Source organism: Chenopodium album, chromosome 10, assembly GCF_948465745.1.
Source record: "Chenopodium album chromosome 10, dcCheAlbu1.1, whole genome shotgun sequence".
NCBI classification, from domain to species: Eukaryota; Viridiplantae; Streptophyta; class Magnoliopsida; order Caryophyllales; family Amaranthaceae; genus Chenopodium; species Chenopodium album.
In genome coordinates this window covers 62,498,989-62,519,501 of record NC_137843.1, presented here as the reverse complement: position 1 = coordinate 62,519,501, position 20,513 = coordinate 62,498,989, and the positions used below count along the sequence as shown (strand labels likewise).

At 36.7% G+C, this 20,513-nt stretch overlaps 2 protein-coding genes and 2 pseudogenes across 4 annotated transcripts; all 4 read left to right on the top strand.

The window, feature by feature from the left end:
• Nucleotides 1-4,316: 4,316 nt before the first annotated feature.
• On the top strand, nucleotides 4,317-6,205 carry LOC145564553 (putative pentatricopeptide repeat-containing protein At5g52630 pseudogene; annotated as a pseudogene).
• A 352-nt stretch (nucleotides 6,206-6,557) lies between these two features.
• Nucleotides 6,558-12,684, top strand: LOC145562869 (putative protein phosphatase 2C 34). 2 transcript variants are annotated; one of them, XR_014094463.1, is made up of 8 exons: nucleotides 6,558-7,118; nucleotides 7,546-7,786; nucleotides 8,241-8,558; nucleotides 9,350-9,467; nucleotides 9,557-9,780; nucleotides 10,795-11,006; nucleotides 11,918-12,014; nucleotides 12,275-12,684. XR_014094463.1 is itself a non-coding variant. In XM_081623289.1 (7 exons), exons 2-7 carry the CDS (start codon nucleotides 7,550-7,552, stop codon nucleotides 12,312-12,314), a joined length of 1,149 nt encoding a protein of 382 aa, XP_081479415.1. In that variant the 5' UTR covers nucleotides 6,558-7,118; nucleotides 7,546-7,549; the 3' UTR covers nucleotides 12,315-12,684. The 2 variants fall into 2 exon arrangements, 1 of the variants encoding a protein (XP_081479415.1); XM_081623289.1 differs by lacking the exon at nucleotides 11,918-12,014.
• Nucleotides 12,685-13,081: 397 nt separating this feature from the next.
• Nucleotides 13,082-16,011, top strand: LOC145562870 (uncharacterized; annotated as a pseudogene). The gene is made up of 6 exons (XR_014094464.1): nucleotides 13,082-13,230; nucleotides 13,939-14,427; nucleotides 14,785-14,947; nucleotides 15,030-15,080; nucleotides 15,182-15,364; nucleotides 15,526-16,011. The product of XR_014094464.1 is annotated as an uncharacterized LOC145562870 (transcript).
• A 133-nt stretch (nucleotides 16,012-16,144) lies between these two features.
• Nucleotides 16,145-20,011, top strand: LOC145565682 (putative disease resistance protein RGA1). Its single transcript, XM_081625604.1, has 2 exons — nucleotides 16,145-18,688; nucleotides 18,791-20,011. Exons 1-2 carry the CDS (start codon nucleotides 16,882-16,884, stop codon nucleotides 19,858-19,860), a joined length of 2,877 nt encoding a protein of 958 aa, XP_081481730.1. The 5' UTR covers nucleotides 16,145-16,881; the 3' UTR covers nucleotides 19,861-20,011.
• Nucleotides 20,012-20,513: the final 502 nt, after the last annotated feature.

Sequence of the window (20,513 nt, the reverse complement as noted above, 5' to 3'; positions counted from 1 at the left end):
ATAGGATGGATTTCAATAAGCCATCTTTAGTTTGATCCCTTTGATTATTTACAAGGTGTATAAAATTGGCTCATTTCTCCTTTTAAGACTAATTTAATTTTTGTTTTTTCAAATGTAGCTTTTTTGAGTCTAAAACTATTTTCAGAGGATAAATGCAAGTTTCCTTTTTGTGTGCACTACTCAAGTTTGTATAAGTCCCATCTCATGAGGTAACTAGAGCTGTCAATTCGGGTAAACGGGTCGGGTAAGAGTGGGTCAGGTCAACTCAGATTAATTCCATAACCTATGCGGGTCGGGTTTGGGTTGGGTCATGCTTGAGTCGGGTCACGTCGGGTCATACTTCTTATCGGGTGTAAGTCAAGTTAATAACAGGTCGGGTTACATTCGGGTCGGGTGAACAATAGGTCGGGTTTAATTCGGGTTTTCACGGGTTAGGGTAATTCTCGGGTTCGAGTCAGGTTCAGTTCAAGTCAATAATTTGCGGGTTAGAATCACTGAATCAGGTCGGGTCATTATCGGGTTTGAGTCGGGTTCGGTTCAAGTCAATAATTTGCGGATTATAATCAAGTCGGGTCATTTTCAAGTCGGGTCATTCTCGGGTTCAAGTCGAGTTCGGTTCAGGTCAATAATTCGCGGGTTATAATCAAGTTGGGTCATTTCCAAGTCTGGCCTGGTCATTCTCGGATTCAAGTCAGATTATGTTCAAGTCAATAATTTGTAGGTTACAATCAGGTCGGGTCATTTTCAAGTCAGGTCATATTCGGGTTCAACTAACTATAAATAGATAATTATCATTTTTATCAAGCTAATTATTTCCTTTGACTATAATGTATATGGCAATATACTAGGGAACTATAGTTTATAATTTAGGAAGATAATTATCTCCTTTGACCATACAACAAATATATACTATATTTAACTCTTAAATTTGATTATGATGCTCCTTGCTTTTGCTGGGCTGGACTGACTTGGTCTCCCAAGAAAAAATGCTTTGATCAACAGTAATAAGGTGGTCTAAATTGAAGGTGATTTGAAATCGGGTCAGGAACAATTTGGGTTGAATTTAGATCGTGTCAATAACAAGTCGTGTTAATTTCGAGTCGTGTTAGTAATAGATCGGGTTGAAATTTTGGGTTGGGTAAGTAAAAGGATGGTAAAATCCGGGTCAGGTCAATAAAAAATCGGGTTGAATTTGGGTCAAGTCAATAACAAGTCGGGTTGATTTCGGATCGGGTTTGTAACAGGTTAAATTCGAGTCGGGTTAGGGAACAGGTCGAATTGAATTCAGGTCAAGTTCGTAACAAGTCGGGTTAAATCCGGGTTTTCACGGATTAAAACGGGTTTGGCTCAATTTCGATTTAAGTCGGATTTGGTGCAAGTTAATTAAATTGGCCATTGTAAACCGGTAAATCGGTGCAAGTTGTAAACCGGTAAATTGGTTGTTTAAAAGCAAATTGAATGGTTCCACACACCTAATTGGACTTCTAGAGGGTATTAGGGACCATGGTAAACATTTTGGCAATTTTAATTCCCGGTCGAAAAAAAGTCAAAAAATTCCAAAATTAAAGACTAATATCCACGCTTTTTGAGAAATTTTAGAGGTTTCGGGGCCCGGTGCCGAAAAGCCTTGAAATTCTATGGGATACATCTCGGGGTCATATAATGCTGTTTGGAACCATATATATATGATCATTATTTGTTGTCATAAATGTTCGTTGCAAGCTTGAATTAATGAAATCGGTGCAAGTTGTAAACCGGTAACGTAATTTGGTCGTTTAAAGGCAAATTGGATGGTTCCACCACTTCCACCCACCCAATTGGACTCGCAGAGGCTATTAGGGACCATGGTAAAAATTTCGGTAATTTTTATTTCCGGGCGAAAAAAAAGTCAAAAAATTCTAAAATTGAAGGCTAATATCCATGCTTTTTAAGAAATTTTGAAGGTTTAGGTTCCCGGTGTAGAAAAGTATTAATATTTTAGGGGAACACATCTTGGGGTCATATAATGCCATTTGGAACCATATATGATCATTACATGTCGTCATAAATGTTCGTATAGTAGTAGGCTTGAGTTAATGAAATCCGTGCAAGTTGTAAATCGACAATTAAATCTGTCGTTTAAAGGAAAATTGGATGGTTCCACCAACCAATTAGACTCCCGGAGGACATTAGGGACCATGAAAATTGTTGAGGGTAAAAATACCTCGTATATGTGGGCCAATTCCATAGTGACACGTGGCCCAGTTATGGGGTGACACGTGTCACCACGGGAAGATGCCACGCAATCCAGAGTTCTTAAGGTCTCAGGCCAATCCCATAGTGAACCGTGGCCCAGTCATAGGGTGACACGTGTCATCACGGGAAGATGCCATGTGTTTAGGCAATATGATCCTTCTAATAATCAGCACACCAAAAAGCCCTAACAACGTCAGAGCCCAAATCCCGAGAGATGACGCTGAAAGCCGCAAAACAGCGCCCCCAGAGGGGCACGTGGCATTCGCTGATTGCGCAGCCAATCACGTCACGTAAATCTAGGGTATAAACCCTAGAGAGGGGCACGAGTCCCACCCCTATATATACCCCAATCATTTATAATGGGGGGGGGGATTCAGAAAATTGAAAACACAGAGCATTAAATAGCTCCAACTTCTCTCTACTTTATCTCTCTAGCCCTTTTTCCGTTCTGATCACTGACTTGATCGTCGGAGGCGAATATTCCGTTGATCGGAATATTCGTTGTTTTGCAGGTAGGACCGACTCATTGCCAGCAGAGCGTGACCAGTATCCCAGGAAATCCAAAAAATACTCGAAACAAAAATCATTTTGGAAATTTTTATTTCCAGGCGAAAAAAAGTCAAAAAAATTCCAAAATTGAAGACTAATATCCACGCTTTTTGAGAAATTTTGGAGGTTTCGAGGCCAGGTGTCGAAAAGTTTTGAAATTTTAGGGGATACATCTCGGGGTAATATAATGCTTTTTGGAACCATATATGATCATTATTTGTTGTCATAAATGTTCGTGGTAAGCTTGAGTTAATGAAATCGGTGCAAGTTGTAAACGGTAAATTGGTCGTTTAAAGGCAATTTGGATGGTTCCACCCACCCAATGGGACTCTCGGATGGTATTAGGGACCGTGGTAAATATTTTGGCAATTTTTGTTTCCTAGCGAAAAAAGTCAAAATTGTAAAAATTGAAGGCTAATATCCACGCTTTTTGAGAAATTTTGGAGGTTTCGGGGCCCGGTGTCAAAAAATCTTGAAATTTTAGGGGATACATCTCGGGGTCATATAATGATGTTTGGAACCATATATGATCACTATTTGTTGTCATAAATGTTTGTGGTAGGCTTGAGTTATAATGAAATCGGTGTAAGTTGTAAACCGGTAAATTGGCCGTTTAAAGGCAAATTGGATGGTTCCACCCACCCAATTGGACTACCGGAGAGTATTAGGGACCATGGTAAACATTTCGGCAATTATTAATTTCTGGCAAAAAAAAAGTCAAAAATTTCCAAAATTGAAGGCTAATGTCCACACATTTTAAGAAATTTTGGAGGTTTCGGGGGCCCGACGTCGCAAAGTCTTGAGAATTTAAGGAATAAATCTGGGTGTACTGTCATATAATGCCGTTTGGAACCATATATGATCATTATATGTTGTCATAGATGTTAGTGGTAGGCTAGAATTAATGAAATTGGTACAAGTTGTAAACCAGTAAATTGGCCGTTTAAAGGCAAATTTCACCCAATTGGCCTCCCGGAGGCTATTAAGGATCATGGTAAAAATTTCAGTAATTTTTATTTCCAGGAGAGAAAAAGTAAAAAAATTTCAAAATTGAAGGCTTATATCCACGCTTTTTGAGAAATTTTAGAGGTTTCGGGGCCAGGTGTCGAAAAGTCTTGAAATTCTATGTGAAACATCATGGGGTCATATGATGCCGTTTGGAACCATATATGATAATTATATGTTGTCACAAATGTTCGTGGTAGGCTTGAGTTAATGAAATCGGTGCAAGTTGTAATCCTGTAAATTGGCCGTTTAAAGGCAAATTGGATGGTTCCACCCACCAAATTGGACTCTCAGAGGGTATTAGGGACCATGGTAAACATTTTGATAATTTTTATTTTTGGGCGAAAAAAAGTTAAAAAATTCCAAAATTAAAGGCTAATATCTATGCTTTTTAAGAAATTTTTGAGGTTTCGGAGCCAAGTATCGATAAGGCTTGAGATTTTAGGAGACACATCTCGGGGTCATATATGTTTTAATCATCGTTCATGCAATCAAAATATAAATGAAATTTTTGCACAAATTTGCTCCCAAAATTCTTCAACATGGATTACTTTGACGCACTATTATCATCAAATTCCAAAGATCCACGAACATTCCACGCCCACATTATCAAAACATCAAACATACAACATTCCCTCTCTTTCCTCAACAGGTTGATCACTTTCTACTCAAAATCCCACCATTTTTCTCAAGCTTTTGCAGTTTTCCGGCAAATCCCATCTCCCAACGTCGTCTCATGGACTTCCCTCATCTCCGGCAACCCCAATTCTCCGCTTTCTCTGCGCCATTTCATCGCCATGCTCCGCCACCCAACTCGCCCCAATCAGCGAACTTTAGCCTCCATTATCAAGACTTGTGCTACTCTTTCTCTGTTACCCTTTGGAACCCAGGTTCATTCTCTCTCCCTTAAGCTTTCTCTGTCATCTCAGCCCTTTTGCGCGTCTGCCCTTGTTCATTTTTACTCGAAATTGCGTCTTCCTGATTATGCGTATAAGGTGTTCGATGAAATGCCTGAGAGAGATGGGGTTTGTTATTCGTCTATGGTTGTTGGGTTTTCTCAGAATTCTCGTCCTGTTGAGGCTTTGGGTCTTTTTGCTGAGATGGTGTCTCGGAATGTGAGTTCTACGGTTTATAGTGTTTCTGGGGCGCTAGGTGCTGGTGCTGAGCTTGCTACTTTGGAGCAATGTAGAGTTATTCATGGTCATGGAATTGTTACAGGGCTTATTAAAGCTATTTATGTTAGTACTGGATTGGTTACTGCATATGGGAAGTGTGGTATGGTAATGGAAGCTAGGAGGGTGTTTGATGAGTTCTTGCCTGATATGAATATTGTGGGATGGAATGCCATGATGGCCTCTTATGCTCAACAGGGTGATCAATCTTCAGTTCTTGAACTTTTTGGTTTATTTGAATCGCGAGGACTTGCACCTGATGACTTCAGTTTCTTGGCTGTGTTAACATCGTTATATAATGCGGGTTTGGCTGATGAGACGGAGTATTGGATTAATCAGATGAAAGTAAAGTATGGTTTAAAGCCTTCATTAGAGCACTATACTTGTTTAGTGGGTGCATTGGGTAGAGTTGGGAGATTGGATGATGCTGAGCGGATTGCTATGACCATGCCAGTTAAGCCGGATGCTGGTGTGTGGCGGGTTTTACTGTCAGCAAGTGCGGCACATGGTGATGCTGATGTTGCTTGGAGGATGAGTAAGCGGCTATTGGAACTTGACCCTAATGATGACTCTGCGTATGTGATAGCTGCAAATACATTCTCTGCATCAGGGAGGTGGAATGAGGCTGCAAATGTTAGGAAGATGATGAATAATGTGAATGTGAAGAAGGAAGGTGGGAGAAGTTGGATGGAAGTGCGAGGAAAAGTGCACATGTTTTTAGCAGGAGACAGCGAGCATGAACGGATAAAAGAGGTTTATGCAAAGCTTGCAGAACTCATGAAAGAGATTGAAAAACTCGGTTATGTGCCAAATTGGAGCGAGATGTTACATGATGTTGAGGAAGGGGAGAAAAGAGAAGGGCTTTCATATCACAGTGAGAAGCTGGCGTTGGCATATGGGGTGTTAAGTGGGGCAGCACCTCCTGGGAAACCTTTGAGGATTCTGAAGAATCTTAGAATTTGCAGGGATTGCCATGAAGCCTTCAAGTATTTCAGTAGGCTGTTGGAAAGGGAAATTATTGTGCGCGATGTCAACAGATACCATAGATTTATTGACGGAAGCTGTACTTGCCGAGATTATTGGTAACCCGTGTAAAGTGTTACCACATTACCAGCTATGGCAACTAGCAAATTGCATTGTTTTCAGTCAGCTGGTAAATGTTTTACGCTATCTTTTTTTTTTTTCTCTATTAAAAATGAATAATTGAATTCAAAAGTGAACTGTCATGAGCTCATAGTTATATTGGTAACATTTTTTAATATGTTGGAAGGATAAACTAATTTTACCAGTTTAACTACTTGAGGTAACATCTTTTGACACCCTGTATTTGCGCTAATTTTCCGTCCACTTGTTTTTCCACATAAGCAGCTTGCGTATCTATCTCGGTCCAAGTTGCCCCACTTTTCCAAATTGACATGTCTTAGACACCTGGCTTTCTTGCAGCCATGTTTTTCATATTTTGATTCAGAATATTGAATCACTTGCTGTTGGATTTGTTTTAAGAAAAGGAAGATTCGCTTATGATATTTAGCATTCTTATTTTGTTATATGCTGTCTACGTCGTACTGCTCTATTATATTACATTAGCTTGCATCACAGCACACAGGCACCATAATTCTTGAAAATAGTTTAATATCAAGATAAACTTATCTTCAATACTAAATTAAGGGATTAGGACCACTGAGTAATTAATCTCAACCGAGCAATTTTTTTAATCCTATTCTGTTTGTTTGCACCACTTACCTGATTATATTAAACTTACATATAATGTCAGCAAAATTCACTTTCCATAAGCCGACTTTGTATAAAATAATGTATGAGATTAGTTGAGCTAGCTTATAAACTTCCAATTTTGCTTGCTAAAGATAGCACCCATTCTTGTTCAAGTCTTAATGCTACAGTGTCTCTGTGAAGTGTTAACGCAAGAATATAAATATCTCCTTGGCTGTCTTAAGGGTTGAAATATTGAAACTGTTTATCATTGAAAATTGCGTTTAGGGGACTAAAACGCGTATATTTTTTAGGGTGGATAATTGAAATTAGAGGATAAACTGCTCCTTGTAAGAGTTTAGATTTTGAAACCCTATTGAGTTTCTTTATTGTAATCTGCAATTTCTGAGGACTCACAAGCTCAAAACAACATATTTCTGAGCACAGGTAACACTATTGACTTTATTGTTCACAAGCAGTATAGAGTTCTGTCTTGTAAGAAGTCAAGGGATTTCTTTTTTAATTTTCTATGGCAGTTATGTGTTTATAAAGTCTGCCTTTGCAAGTCTCTGAAACAACTTTCTTATTTGCACTTTTTCTTAGATTTAATTACCTCCCCATATCTTGCCACCCTTTGATGCATGTTGGGTTGTTGATGTTTCTGTTCTTGACAGTCATGAGATTGCAAAGTGTGGAGCTATAGATTTGGTTTTAGAAATTTTTTGATCAGAAGTTAGACTTCTTTCATCCAAGGCCAATATGCTTTGTCAGCCCTTGGGCGTCAATCTTAAGTAGTCATGCATATCAACAATTTCAGGCATTCAAGCTAAACTATAAAAGATTGTCAATTGATTTGCTAATAATTAACCTGCAGAACTATGGTACAATTTTCCTCCCTATTTGAGGGACTGGCAAAGAGTGTTTCATCCAAGGGCAGGAACACTAAGAATGATAAGGGAAGGAGAGCTGCCGAGTCATTGGAAGATGAAGCAAGGAGGAATCATCTAATCTTAAGATGTCCTGGTGTAACAACTTCGAGGTCTAATGGAGCAGCATCAGTTTTTTCCAAGAAAGGGGAGAAAGGAATTAATCAGGATTGCTTGACAGTGTGGAAGGTACGTTTACAAGTTAATTGTTATGAATTCGTAACTTTTTTTTTGGAGGGGGAGAAATAGTATAACGTGATCTCATGCTTTCGGCCTGCTGGATGTAGATATGGCTGGTAAATACCTTTTTTTTTTTTTTTTTTTTTTTTTTCGTACCTCACTCAACCAGGCCAAGCTAAATTGGGTGTAGCCCAAACAAGATTAAATCACATACAGAAGTCACTTTTAGGCTACATGATAGATGGTGATTCTATGTTCTCTACAGTAAATGCTTGTGTAGTTGGATTGTATTTCACGTACTCTATAAGACTATATTAGCTGAAGTACATGATAATTGATTTATATTTTCTTTAGTAAGTATGCTCTATATTGGTTTAAAAAAATAAATAAAAAGTATGCTCTATATTATGCAGATTTCTTCTATATTTCAAAAATTGATTAATATCTGTATAAATAAATGCAGGAGTTTGGTTGCCAACAAGATATGACGTTCTGTGGAATCTTTGATGGGCATGGTCCTCTGGGTCATTTTGTTTCTAAGTATGTCAGCAAATTACTGCCATCTTTACTGCTACGCAGTTGGCAGGAAATACTTGCCGTCCATCCACTTGAGCTTGAGCTTGATGTGGATTTGAATCAGCTGACTAAAGATGCCCAAGAGTTTCACATATGGAAACAAACATATTCAAGGACTTGCTCTGTCATTGATCAAGAACTAAAACGCCATCCAAGAGTTGACTCATTTGATAGTGGGACTACTGCTTTGGCAATTGTGAGACAGGTATTGATGATTTTTTAAAATTTTTTTTTATTTAATTTAAAAGCTTGTTATGTATTTCGTAGCTTAATGGGCTAAATGAATAGTGTTCCTTAATACATCTTGCTTCTAAGAATTTAAAACTACTGTTGCTGCAGATCTGTTATATCACCTTGCACTTATTTCACTTTGTTTGGAGCCTGCGTTTTTACTTTGTTATTACTTGATCTTCTCTAATAATACTAACATATTGTTTTGAGTGTTATTTTATTTATTTTTTATTTATTTTTTATCACAAACTTGAGCTTCTTAAATATTTAGCTGAATAGTACTTCGTATGAGTTTGTGATCAATGGATGAGGAATAAAAATCCCAGATTCAGTTTATAGTTGAGCCTGTTCTGAATAGGATCCGAGAATCTGAAATGAACCAATCTATATTGAGACTGATAATGAATGTCAAATATAGTAATTCTTTGGTTAATGGAAGCCCTCTCTAGGAGAGTGTTCACATCTAGGCAGTCTAAGCAACTGGGGAATGCACGATAAAATGACCAAGAAAATCATGCTCCAAAATTAAGTTCTAGCAAGAAATGACTTCTTGTGAGTTGTAGGATCAACTTGTCTTTATCAGTTTTATAGTGTTATAAATAATCCAACTAACTGCGCTACACATGAATAAATGATGTTTTCTTCTGAAATTATATATCTATAAGAAGTATTTTTTCTTTTCATGTCTTTGTGAAAGATTTCAAGTTTCTTGACTGTGACAATTCAGTTATTTTTAACACATTATGTTGTGTATGGAAAATTCAGGGTGAACTGCTTACTGTAGCTAATGTTGGAGACTCTCGTGCTGTTTTAGCTACATTGGGTGAAAATGGAAATTTGGTACCAGTTCAATTAACAATTGATTTGAAGCCCAACTTACCTCGTGAGAGCTCTCTATCTGTCTTGTAACATTATTTGTAAACATTTTTGTGGCTTAGAAATTTAACAGCATTCCATGTATTCAATTTGCAGAAGAAGAGGAGAGAATAATGCTGTCAAAAGGACGAGTATTTTGCTCTCATGATGAACCAGGGGTCTATAGGCTCTGGCAGCCAAATAATGGGGCTCCAGGATTGGCACTTTCACGAGCCTTAGGAGATCATTGCATGAAAGATTTTGGGCTTATTTCTGAACCTGAAGTTACACAGAGGCGCATTACATGCAGAGACCAATTTGCCATACTGGCTACAGATGGGGTTAGCTTCTTTAATTCCCTTCAATTTTGTGTTGCTTGCTTTCCAATTATCATCCTGAAACCTAGGATTAGCTATGCTTTGTGTTAGGTGAGGAATGATGGTTTGTTATTTTTCCTATGCCAATGTAGAAGAACCCTTTTCATGGAATTCAGTGCTGCCGTACTTTTTCTACACTGTTTTGCCCTGATCTAATTATGACTAGAAAATACAAACATTCCCAGTTCATCTGTACATATTGTCTCTTTTACTTGATCTATACTTCAATAGTTTCTCTTGGGGAAATTAATTGGAAAAGTAGCATAGATGCTAGGGTAAAATATTGAAATGCTCTACAACTTCTAGGACAAAATAAAATAAAATTGAAAGATCATAATCACCCTTTGATTCATAGTATGCTGTTGGACCAATGATTTCTTATAAGTGGGACTAATTTCAATGTTGCCACTTTTAAGAATGGCTTCTGCATTCCTACCTTCATGTATTAAGAAAACACCTTTAAGGCATCAAAGGAAACTACAATGATAAAAGGAAACTACAATGTTTGGTTTATCGTCTTCCTTGGATGTTCAAGTTCCACTAGTAACCAAGTTCCTACAGAACATGGGAATTTGCTCGTCTAGAAGGGGAAGTTGGACTTTCCTAGCTTGTATGAGCATAGATGCACTAATGATTTTACAAACTTGTACTTTTGTTATTCCTGCTAAAAACCAATGAACTATGCTTTATGCAACGCACTGTATATTTGTGGGCTTTCATGAAGGTTTACTTAACGGAACAAACAATGAACCATTCCTTGAAATCACATACTTATCTTGAAGTTCAATTTGGGAGTTGGTTCTTTCATCAGACAAAGAAGTCTATGTCAATGCATGAACTCTGAAGTGATTTGGGATTGGGATATATTTGACGCCTACATATCTTTTGATCAAGTACAATATCTTATTATGTATGCTACTTAAGATTGTCAATTACAAATGCCTAATGGGACTTTTCATTTTTTAAAATTTAATACAGGTGTGGGATGTTATCTCCAACGAAGAAGCTGTGCAGATAGTTTCTTCAGCACCGACAAGAGAAAAATCTGCTAAGAGGTTAGTAAAATACGCAGCTCATGCATGGAAATCTAAGAGGCCTGGCATTGCAGCGGACGACATCTCCGCCATCTGCATGTACTTCCACAACTCTTCAGCCCCCCATCAAGTGCAGATAGGACATAAAACTTTAAAGTAAGTCTCAAATTATCTCCATCCTATCCCATGAAATTTGTCACATTTTCTGAAACCCATAAGTAATATATATGGGCTGCATTTTAGAAAATTTGACAAACTTTATGAGACGGAGGAAGTATATGTTTGTAGCGTCGAGTTTATAGGCTAACACCTTAGGGGTAGATGCACGGGTTTGTGTCTTGAGATGCTCCTGTCTTGTGATCCAAGGGTATTACCTAGATTAGTCGGACTTGGGAAATGATATATATGCGCGTTTAAGTTCTTTGGTTGTATACTTTCCTAGTAAAGTGCACAAGATGTACTATAATAATAATGTATATATGTGATGGGCCATCTTGTATGGATTTTCCCACGGTAGTTATAAACTTATAACTAACCATAATTGGTTAATCATACTATTTTGAAGTAAATCATATAGTCCCTTTGTTTTCTCTACTCGAACTTATTTTCCCATGACAATGTTGTTAGAATAATCGAGTATTCTATTTGTTTCTTTTTGCTCTTCCTATTCAGGATATCAGTTCAACTATGATCGTAAATTCTAATCAAAATATATACAAGTATAAGAAAAAAAAGTCATGTGTAATATTGTTCATTCCTCTAAAGGTGAATTTCTAAACTATCAACTTCTGGATATTTTTTTTTTTTTTTTTTGCAATTAAAGAATTTAGTGATCCAATTTTTTAATAAAATTATCAAAGATGTGTATTGAAGATTGTGATAAGTAAATAGGAAGATAAAATAAAGGAATGGAGTGTATATTATTACTTGGTTTCTGAGTTTCTGAAAATTTATACCAAGTTTTATGGTATTCATGTCGTTCCTTAAAATCAATGGCTCACTTAGTCGCAAACAATAATACTCCTCACTCGCTTTATTATTTTTAGTTTCTTATCTGTCCATTTTAGGAAAACTTAATCGTTGAAAGAATGCTCATTTGGGAAGTAAAAACATAAGCACACATATTTTTCAAGAAAAAAAAATTGTGAAGCCCCATGATAAATGGTATTTTCACTATTATTAACCACTGATATGTATATATATATATATATATATATATATATATATATATATATATATATATATATATTTCATTTTAATACATTTTTCATTGTCATTTTACACTTTTATAGTTTATTTTGATTAAATTTTAAAACTTGAGATGATTGTAAATTTGTTACTCTTTTGTAGTTTTTACTCCACAACTATCTATGTGACTTTTTTACACTTTGGTATTGCTCCTTTGTATTAATTTGATGTTGTAGGTTTGACTTGGGAGGTCTTCATCACACATGCAAAACATAGAAGGGTACCAAGAAGCGAATCAAAATACAACTTTTAAATTATGATTGAAGGGCTTTTGTACAAGGTTCAACTTCAAATAGTTATTTGTATAACCGATTCAAATTGGAGATTAAAGTTCATTTCCATAGCTTTTCAATAACTGATCGTCACATCTACTCTTTCGGCAAATATATGAAGAAGTTATGACCTTTTATTTGAATCAAAGTTGTAACCTTCATAAATGTAGAACTTAACTTGCCAAAAAGTGTACATTTGTTAATATTGAGGATTAAGAGATGAAATTAAGTAGTTGGATTAAATAAACCTAGCTAGTTTGATAGAATACGATTTGGATATTTTTGAATGAATCATATCTTTAATTTGTCGTTGATCCTTTTAGTCATTGTACTCGTAAAATTTACCTTTACCTTTATCGAGATTTGTTAACAATCTACTACCCCATATGTGCTATAATGTAAATAATTGCGTTAGTCATCGTTCTCTTCAACTTTAATTAGTCCCAGTACAATTTTAATTATACATTTAAATAAGTTTATTTTAGCAAAACAAGTTGAAAAATATTGGCTAAATAAGATCAGAAAAAATTATTATGTTCAGCAATAGGGTTAACTTTTACAAGATGTACCCTATACATAATTTACGTTAGGATAAGGAATTCCACTCTCAAAGTATCCCTAGTGGAATATTCACTCCGTACAATTTTTCCCACCGGACAAAGTTTATTTTTTTGCGATAAATGAGAATTTTAGTTAGAAACAAGAGTAATGAATACAAGTGTTATACTCTCCGTCATCTTCTGAGCTCTGTTACACCGACTGATCTGCCGTTGCCGGTGATCACTTCGCCGCTTCGTCGGAAACCACCGTCATTTCTCTCTCCAATTTCCCATCTCTGTTTTCTATCTTTACATTTTCAGGTAAAACACATCCTCACTCTCTTAATTCAATATCAATTAATTTTTAACAGAATTTCACCATTTTTTTTTGTTGGTGTATCATAGAGATTATTAAACATTCTTGAAATTCATTATTTTTTACGGACTATCGTAATTTGATCGATTTTTTTTTTTTTGGGTGAAATTGTTTGAAACTAGAGAATTACTTTCAGAATTGTTCTTTCTTAATTTTGAAGTCTATAATATGTGATTACCTTCAATTAGGACTTTAGGGTAGCTAAATATTTGTATATGAAATGCAAATTTTGTTGTTTTGTCATAGGAGAGGAAGAAAGGGCTTGGATTTGGTGGGTATTGGGAATTTGGAAGTGGGTAATGTGAGTATTGGGTTGGGGTGTGCTTTATTAGATATTGGATACATTAAGATGGAAAAAAAAAATTATTTGATATGAATTTGACTTGCTTAAGAGCAAAAGTTATGGAGAATGATAGGAATTCATGTAAAAGATCAAGATGAGGTAAAATTGCATATGTACTTTGTTATTTTGAGTGTAATGATTTAGGTAAAATTTTTAAGGAAATTTTGTTGGTACTTATGTAGTTTTAGTGTAGTGTATTAAGGCTATACTTTATGGTGTGAATTTAACTCCTTAGTTCAACATTGGAAAGAATCATCAAGTTGTATAATGTATGGCTAATCTCACATTTAACTCTTTTGAATGCCTGCAGTGTGCTTTATTCATCAAGCATCGATCATGTGGAAGTTTAAGCCCTTTGTGCAGAAGGAAACTTCGGGGCTTGAGGGCCGTTATATTGACATTGGTGACACCAAGGTTAATGTCAAGAATGTCATTGCTGAGGGAGGATTCTCTTCTGTTTACTTGGCTAAAGATGCATTGAATGCATCGAAGCAATATGCTTTAAAGCATATCATATGCAATGATCAGGAATCATTGGATTTAGTAGTGAAAGAGATACAAGTACTAAAATTCTAAAAGGACATCCTAACATAGTTTCGCTTGATTCTCATACTATTTTGGATATGGGAAGGGCAAAAGAAGCACTTCTTCTGATGGAATATTGTGAGAAATCTCTGGTAAATGTTTTAGAGAGTAGAGGAGCTTGTTACTTTGATGAAAAACAAGTCTTAACAATTTATAGAGATGTTTGTAATGCAGTCTTTGCTATGCATTGCCATTCTCCACCAATTGCCCATCGGTAAGGAACAAGCTCTCAACACAATTTTTTTAATGGAAGGTTTAAGGTTTTATTTTTATCTGTGTGTCTTAAATTTCAGTGTTGAATTCATTTTTCGCAGATGGTTCTGTATGACGATTCATGTTAAATAACCCCAAAGTCTCTGCCATGTGACTTTTGCTATTTACTTCTATTTTTTATTTTGTATAATTTACTGCTTTTTAGTCCTCTCCTCCTCCAGGGTAGCTTGTGGGGAATAATTTCTTTTTTAGAGACTTCAAATTAGAAAAGTAGAACTGCAGTAAGCTGATGAAAATGTTGCCTTTTTTCACTTTGAATTTCATCTGATATTGCTTGCTCATCCTATCTTTTATGTAGTGACTTGAAAGCAGAAAATCTTTTGCTGGGTTCAGATGGGTCATGGAAATTGTGTGACTTTGGAAGCACTTCTACCAGTCACAAACGCTTTGAGAAACCTGAAGAAATGGGAATTGAAGAAGACGACATTAGGAAACACACGACACCCTATAGAGCACCTGAGGTTGAAAGAACTTGCATTACTTTATCCAATGAATTGTGACTGAAATATATATGATTTTTTTTTTTTTTTTCCCCTGGGACAGATGTGGGCTCTGTTCCGAAGAGATTTCATTAGTGAGAAGGTGGACATATGGGTAAGTTGATCTTTGACATGTTTGCTTTTAAACGAAGTTATATTCGTTTAGAGTTATGAATGCTACAAGCACCAGAATTTAAATTCCTTTCTTTTGTTTAGGCACTTGGCTGTTTGCTCTACTGTATTTGCTATCTCAAATCTGCATTTGATGGCGAGTCAAAGCTACAGATTTTGAATGGAAATTATCGCATCCCAGATTTGCCAAAATACAGTGTTTCCATTACTGATTTAATCCGAGACATGCTTAACTCTTCCCCAGACTCCAGACCAGACATCACACAGGCAAGCACTTTGCTTGATTGGTCATTATGAACTTAGGTTTGTTTAATTGTTTTAGGTCATCCATATCAATGCAGATATAAGTATTTTCTAATTGTTAGCATTATTATCATTTGTGTTCTCATTTTTTTTTTCTTTCCTGACTATTGTATTCTTGTTTATAGGTCTGGTTTCGTGTCAATGAGCAATTACCTGTTGGATCACAGAAGTCATTACCTGATCGACCGCCTAATATGCATGAATTAGCTCCAGGCTAACCGAAGGTACTTTGCAACATATCTGAATGCTCTTCTCCAATGAGAGAGATTGGATTTCATCCTGACTTCATATAATAAAGATTCCTTAACAATAATGAAGTAATTTATAAAATTATTACAATCCTTTCTGCTGTACTAGGAATCCCCAAAGTCCAAGACTATGTCTAGGGCTTCAAATCCTGTGCTTTGGAGATTGTGCGTTCATTTAGTATTTATTTTTTCCCAATACTCCGCTCCATATTGTTTTGTCATCACCTGTTCAATTTTAATGGGGGGCATAATCATCAATTCTTGGGTAAAAAACAAATGTAACTCCCTATGCTCCTACATGTGTGTTGTATGATTCAATTTTTGTAAATACAAATTAAAAAAACTGATGTGATTTCATCTTTACGGAAGTATGGGGCAAACACATATTGAAAAACAGACTGAATTTTTTTTTTTTTTGTTTAAAATTATGAATAACAACTCTATAATGTAACTCACTATGCTCCTTTCTATTAAAAAATATCCAAACTGTTCAATTTAGGTTCAGATCTGGACGTCCGGTCCAAGCAAAACCGGTCCGATCTCCGAGTCTTAATATTTCAATTTTTGGTATTGAACCGTTGAACAACCCTAAGTAAAATAGAGGGAGTAACTAAGCCTTAGTCACCATTACTCTTACTATCTTTCTCCACTATCATCTGTTCTTTATTCACTCTGAAAACTCTACCAAAACCCAATGGCTGAACTCGGAGTCTCACTTGCTACGAAACTCATAGAAGTGATTAGCAGTGAGATCATTCAAGAGATATGCGATATGTGGGGTTACAAATCTGATCTTGAAGACCTTCACAAAACTGTAACCACCATCAAGAATGTGCTCCTTGATGCCGAATCCAAGCGAGAGCTCACCAAGGCGGAGCGAGGCTACATCGAGGACCTCAAGGATGTTGTTTATGATGCCGACGACTTGTTTGATGAGTTCCTCACTCTTGCTGAGCTGAAACAGATCGATGGCAATGCCAATAAGGGTGGTAAGTTCTCTGAAAAGGTGCGTCGTTTCTTTTCTTCTAAGAAAAAGAAGATGGGTCAAGCTTACAAGATGTCTTGTAAGGTTAAGGAGATTAAGAATCAGTTAGATGATATAGTTGATAGGCACACTAAGTTGGGTTTAAAGTTGACTATAAGCCTATTTGTAGAAGAAGGGAGGAAAGTTGTTCGTATTTACACGCGAATGATATTATTGGGAGGGATAAGGATAAGGAGACGATTATAGATATGTTGCTAAATCCTAGTATGAAGGAAGATTTTTGTTTCCTGACTATTGTGGGAATGGGAGGGTTGGGAAAAACCGCTCTTGCTCAACTTGTGTTTAATGATGATAAGATAAAGAATGAGTTTCCGGATTTGAGGTTATGGGTTTGTGTCTCTGATCAAGATGGGGAGATATTTGATGTGAAAGCAATCCTTTGTAAGATTATTGAATTGGTTGATACTGATCGTAAGATTGATGGTAGCTCTACAATGGAATTGGTGCAAAACCGATTTCAAGATCAATTACGAGGAAAAAAGTTCTTCCTTGTTCTTGATGATGTATGGAATGAGGACCGTGAGAATTGGCTTGCTTTGAAGAAGTTCTTGATGTTGGGTCGAGGAGGGGGGAGTAGGATTGTGATAACTACACGTTCAGAGACTACATCAGCTATAGTAGGGGATGAGCATGCCTATAAATTACAAGGGTTATCTCAAGAGGATTCGTGGAAGTTGTTTAAGATGTCGGCATTTAGCAATGGATGTCAGCAAGAAAATTATGGTGAGTTGGTTGAGATTGGGAAGAAGATTGTTGCAAAGTGTCATAACGTTCCTTTAGCTATAAAGGTGGTAGGAAGTCTTTTGTTTGAGCAAGACATACGAAAGTGGGAGTCGTTTGAACAGAGCGGACTAGCCACAAATGGTGAAGGCAATAATAAGATTATGTCTATATTAATGCTCAGCTACCACAATCTAGAATCCTCGTTGAAGAGTTGTTTCAGTTATTGTGCAGTGTTTCCAAAGGATCATGAAATAGAGAAGGGTGTATTAATTGAACTTTGGATGGCACAAGGATACATTGTGCCATTAGAAGGAGGTCAAAGTATAGATGATGATGCGGAGGAACATTTTGTGATTTTGTTACGGAGATGTTTCTTTCAAGATGTCAAAACAAATGAATGTGGTGATATAGATTCAATTAAGATCCATGACTTGATGCATGATGTTGCTCGAGAAGTGGGGAAGGAGGAGGCCCGTGTAGTGACTTCTAAGACGGATAAAATGGGTGATAAAATACGTCATATACGATATATTGGTGATATATTATGTCCAAACATGATCTCTTCATGTAGCAATAAGATTCGTTCATACATCAATGTGAGTTATAAATTACCTCCAGTGGATACTCTTAGGTCTCTTACTGACAAGTGGTTGTGTCTAAGGGCGCTTGATTTGTCAAATTCGCGCATTGAAATCTTGCCCGATTCAATAGGTAAGCTGTTGCATTTAAGGTTTCTTGACCTGTCTCATAGTCATAGGTTGGAGATACTTCCTGATGCAATTACAAGGCTGCTTAATCTGCAGACATTGAATTTACACGATTGCTATAGTTTAAGGGAGTTGCCAAAAGATTTTAGCAAATTGGTTAACCTTCGGCATTTGGATTTACTTTCTGATTTTAACTTAATTGGTATGCCTTCAGGCTTGGAAAAGCTAAGTAGTCTTAGAGTGCTTACATACTTTGTGGTAGGTAACAGAAATTCAAGTGATGTTGACGAGCTGAAAGCCCTAAAACCTCTCATCAACTTAAAGGGATCCATCAGGATTGCAATCGGTGAATATTATACTAATAGAAATGTGGAAGGCATGAATAACGGGGTAGAGGGAGGGTATCTGAAGAGCATGAAATATCTCACCAGCGTCTATATCATTTTTATTGTTAAACTGGGTGAATGTGTGAAACGTGAATGTGTGAAACGTGAAGCTGTGTTGGAAGTCCTGGAGCCACCTTCAAATCTCAAGGGATTTTACATGTGCGATTATCATGGTACAACAATTTGAAAGTGGGGGAGAGCAGAGAGTAACTGGGCAGTCTCCCTATCGCGTCTTGTCAATATTGAGTTTGAAAGATGTAGAATCTTGATGGAGATGCCAGTGCTAAGTAAACTGCCTCATCTGAAATCACTGCTACTTAAAGATTTGGATAGCTTGGAGTACATGGAGAATACAAGCATAAGAAATGACAATGAAGCAACAAATGCAGAATTAGCAACATTCTTCCCTTCCCTTAAAAAACTTAGTTTTTACAATTTGGATAAATTGAAGGGTTGGTGGAAGGAGGAGCCATCAGCTGATGATAATCACGGCTTGAATTCCAGGTGGAGATTTCCCTCTCTATCCGAATTACATATCTCTGATTGCCCAAACCTGACGTTAATTCCTCATTGTCCAAACCTTGAAAAGCTGACCTTGACAAGTAGTAAAAATTTCCAAATATTAAAAACTGCAGATGATGGTACTTCTGTCAGTGTCAAATTTTGGTACCTGCATACCGACAATGCGAGTATTTTGAAATCAGTGCCCACAAATAGTCTTACTTTTCTATGGATAACAGAAGGAGGAGATCAGGAGAGGGAGAATAAATCAGAAGTTGGAGAGGCATTTCAGAGAAGCGCATCTTCTTTGCAAAGTCTATCAATTAACGAAATAAATAGACTGAAAAGACTGGCTGGAGGAACAGGTTTGCAGCATTTCAGTGCTTTGGAGGAAATCAAATTAGGCAGAAGTAACTATTTCTACGACTCCGAAGTGTATGAAGAAGATGACAACATGATGCTTTGGAAATCTTTTCCTCAAAGCCTCCGCTCCCTGTATTTATATAGATTTGATTGGACTAGTTTGCCAAAGGGGATGCAGTACTTGACCTCCCTCAAAGCCCTCACCATTTACAACTGTACCAAATTGACAGCCCTCCCAGAATGGATAAGCAGTTTGTTTTCTCTTCAAAGCCTTGTCATAAGTGACTGTTATGCCCTCATATCAATACCAGAAGCAATGCGGACACTCACCTCCCTCCAGAGACTTACAATAGAATATTCCCCGAACCTAGCTAAAAGATGCAAAGAACCTGATGGAGAGGACCGTCCCAAAATTCAACACATCCCTCAAATTGTAAGTCATTGCACCAACTATTTACTGTATTTATATTCATTTTTATCAATTTGATACATAAAGTTAGCGTTCTTTGCATTGGTTTCCTGTCCCTTCACAAAGTTACAGCTGAAAAAACCAAGTGTTGATCTTCCAGTCCTGTGTTTAAGTTTTTGTTTTTATGTATCTTTTGGAAAATAACAAGCTGTTTATTTGACTAGATGCACCCAGTAATTTTCAGTCACTTAACATAAGATTTCTGTATCTCAGGAACTACGATACAGATGGTATCAGGCTTCTGAGTCTTGCTGATAACAGCCTGAGATGACCAGATGTACATTATCTGCAAGAGGAAAAAAAAAAGACGACTTGAAGTAAGCTTGTTTATTTGTTCATTAAAGGAATCCGGACAATGCTTTGCTTATGTATACAAACCTGATCAATTGATGGCAAGTCTGCTGTAAATTTTCTGCCTCAGTTGTCACACTTAAGAGTAGAGGGGGAAAGCAAAGAAATCCTCATACTCTCAAACAAATGTAGTTGGACTGTTGGAAGTTTATTCAGAGTTTGAGAATGTAAGTCATTCAGACTGCCTGTGATGACCAGCTGAAGATTCTTGAAATTCTTTATAAATGCATTCTGCATATAGCTTGATCCTAAACACAAATTATTCAGGTTAGAATCCAGCTCACTTGTCTTTTTGTTCATTCTCAAACTAATAGGCACTG

Excerpts from the sequence above, each read along its gene's own strand:
- LOC145562869 (XM_081623289.1), top strand. The coding sequence starts at position 7,550 with ATGGTACAATTTTCCTCCCTATTTGAGGGACTGGCAAAGAGTGTTTCA. Across the intron at positions 7,787-8,240 it reads ATTGCTTGACAGTGTGGAAG|GAGTTTGGTTGCCAACAAGA; the intron begins GTACGTTTACAA and ends AAATAAATGCAG. Across the intron at positions 9,468-9,556 it reads TTTGAAGCCCAACTTACCTC|AAGAAGAGGAGAGAATAATG; the intron begins GTGAGAGCTCTC and ends TTCAATTTGCAG.
- LOC145565682 (XM_081625604.1), top strand. The coding sequence starts at position 16,882 with ATGTTGCTAAATCCTAGTATGAAGGAAGATTTTTGTTTCCTGACTATT. Across the intron at positions 18,689-18,790 it reads GTGCGATTATCATGGTACAA|TGCTAAGTAAACTGCCTCAT; the intron begins CAATTTGAAAGT and ends TGGAGATGCCAG.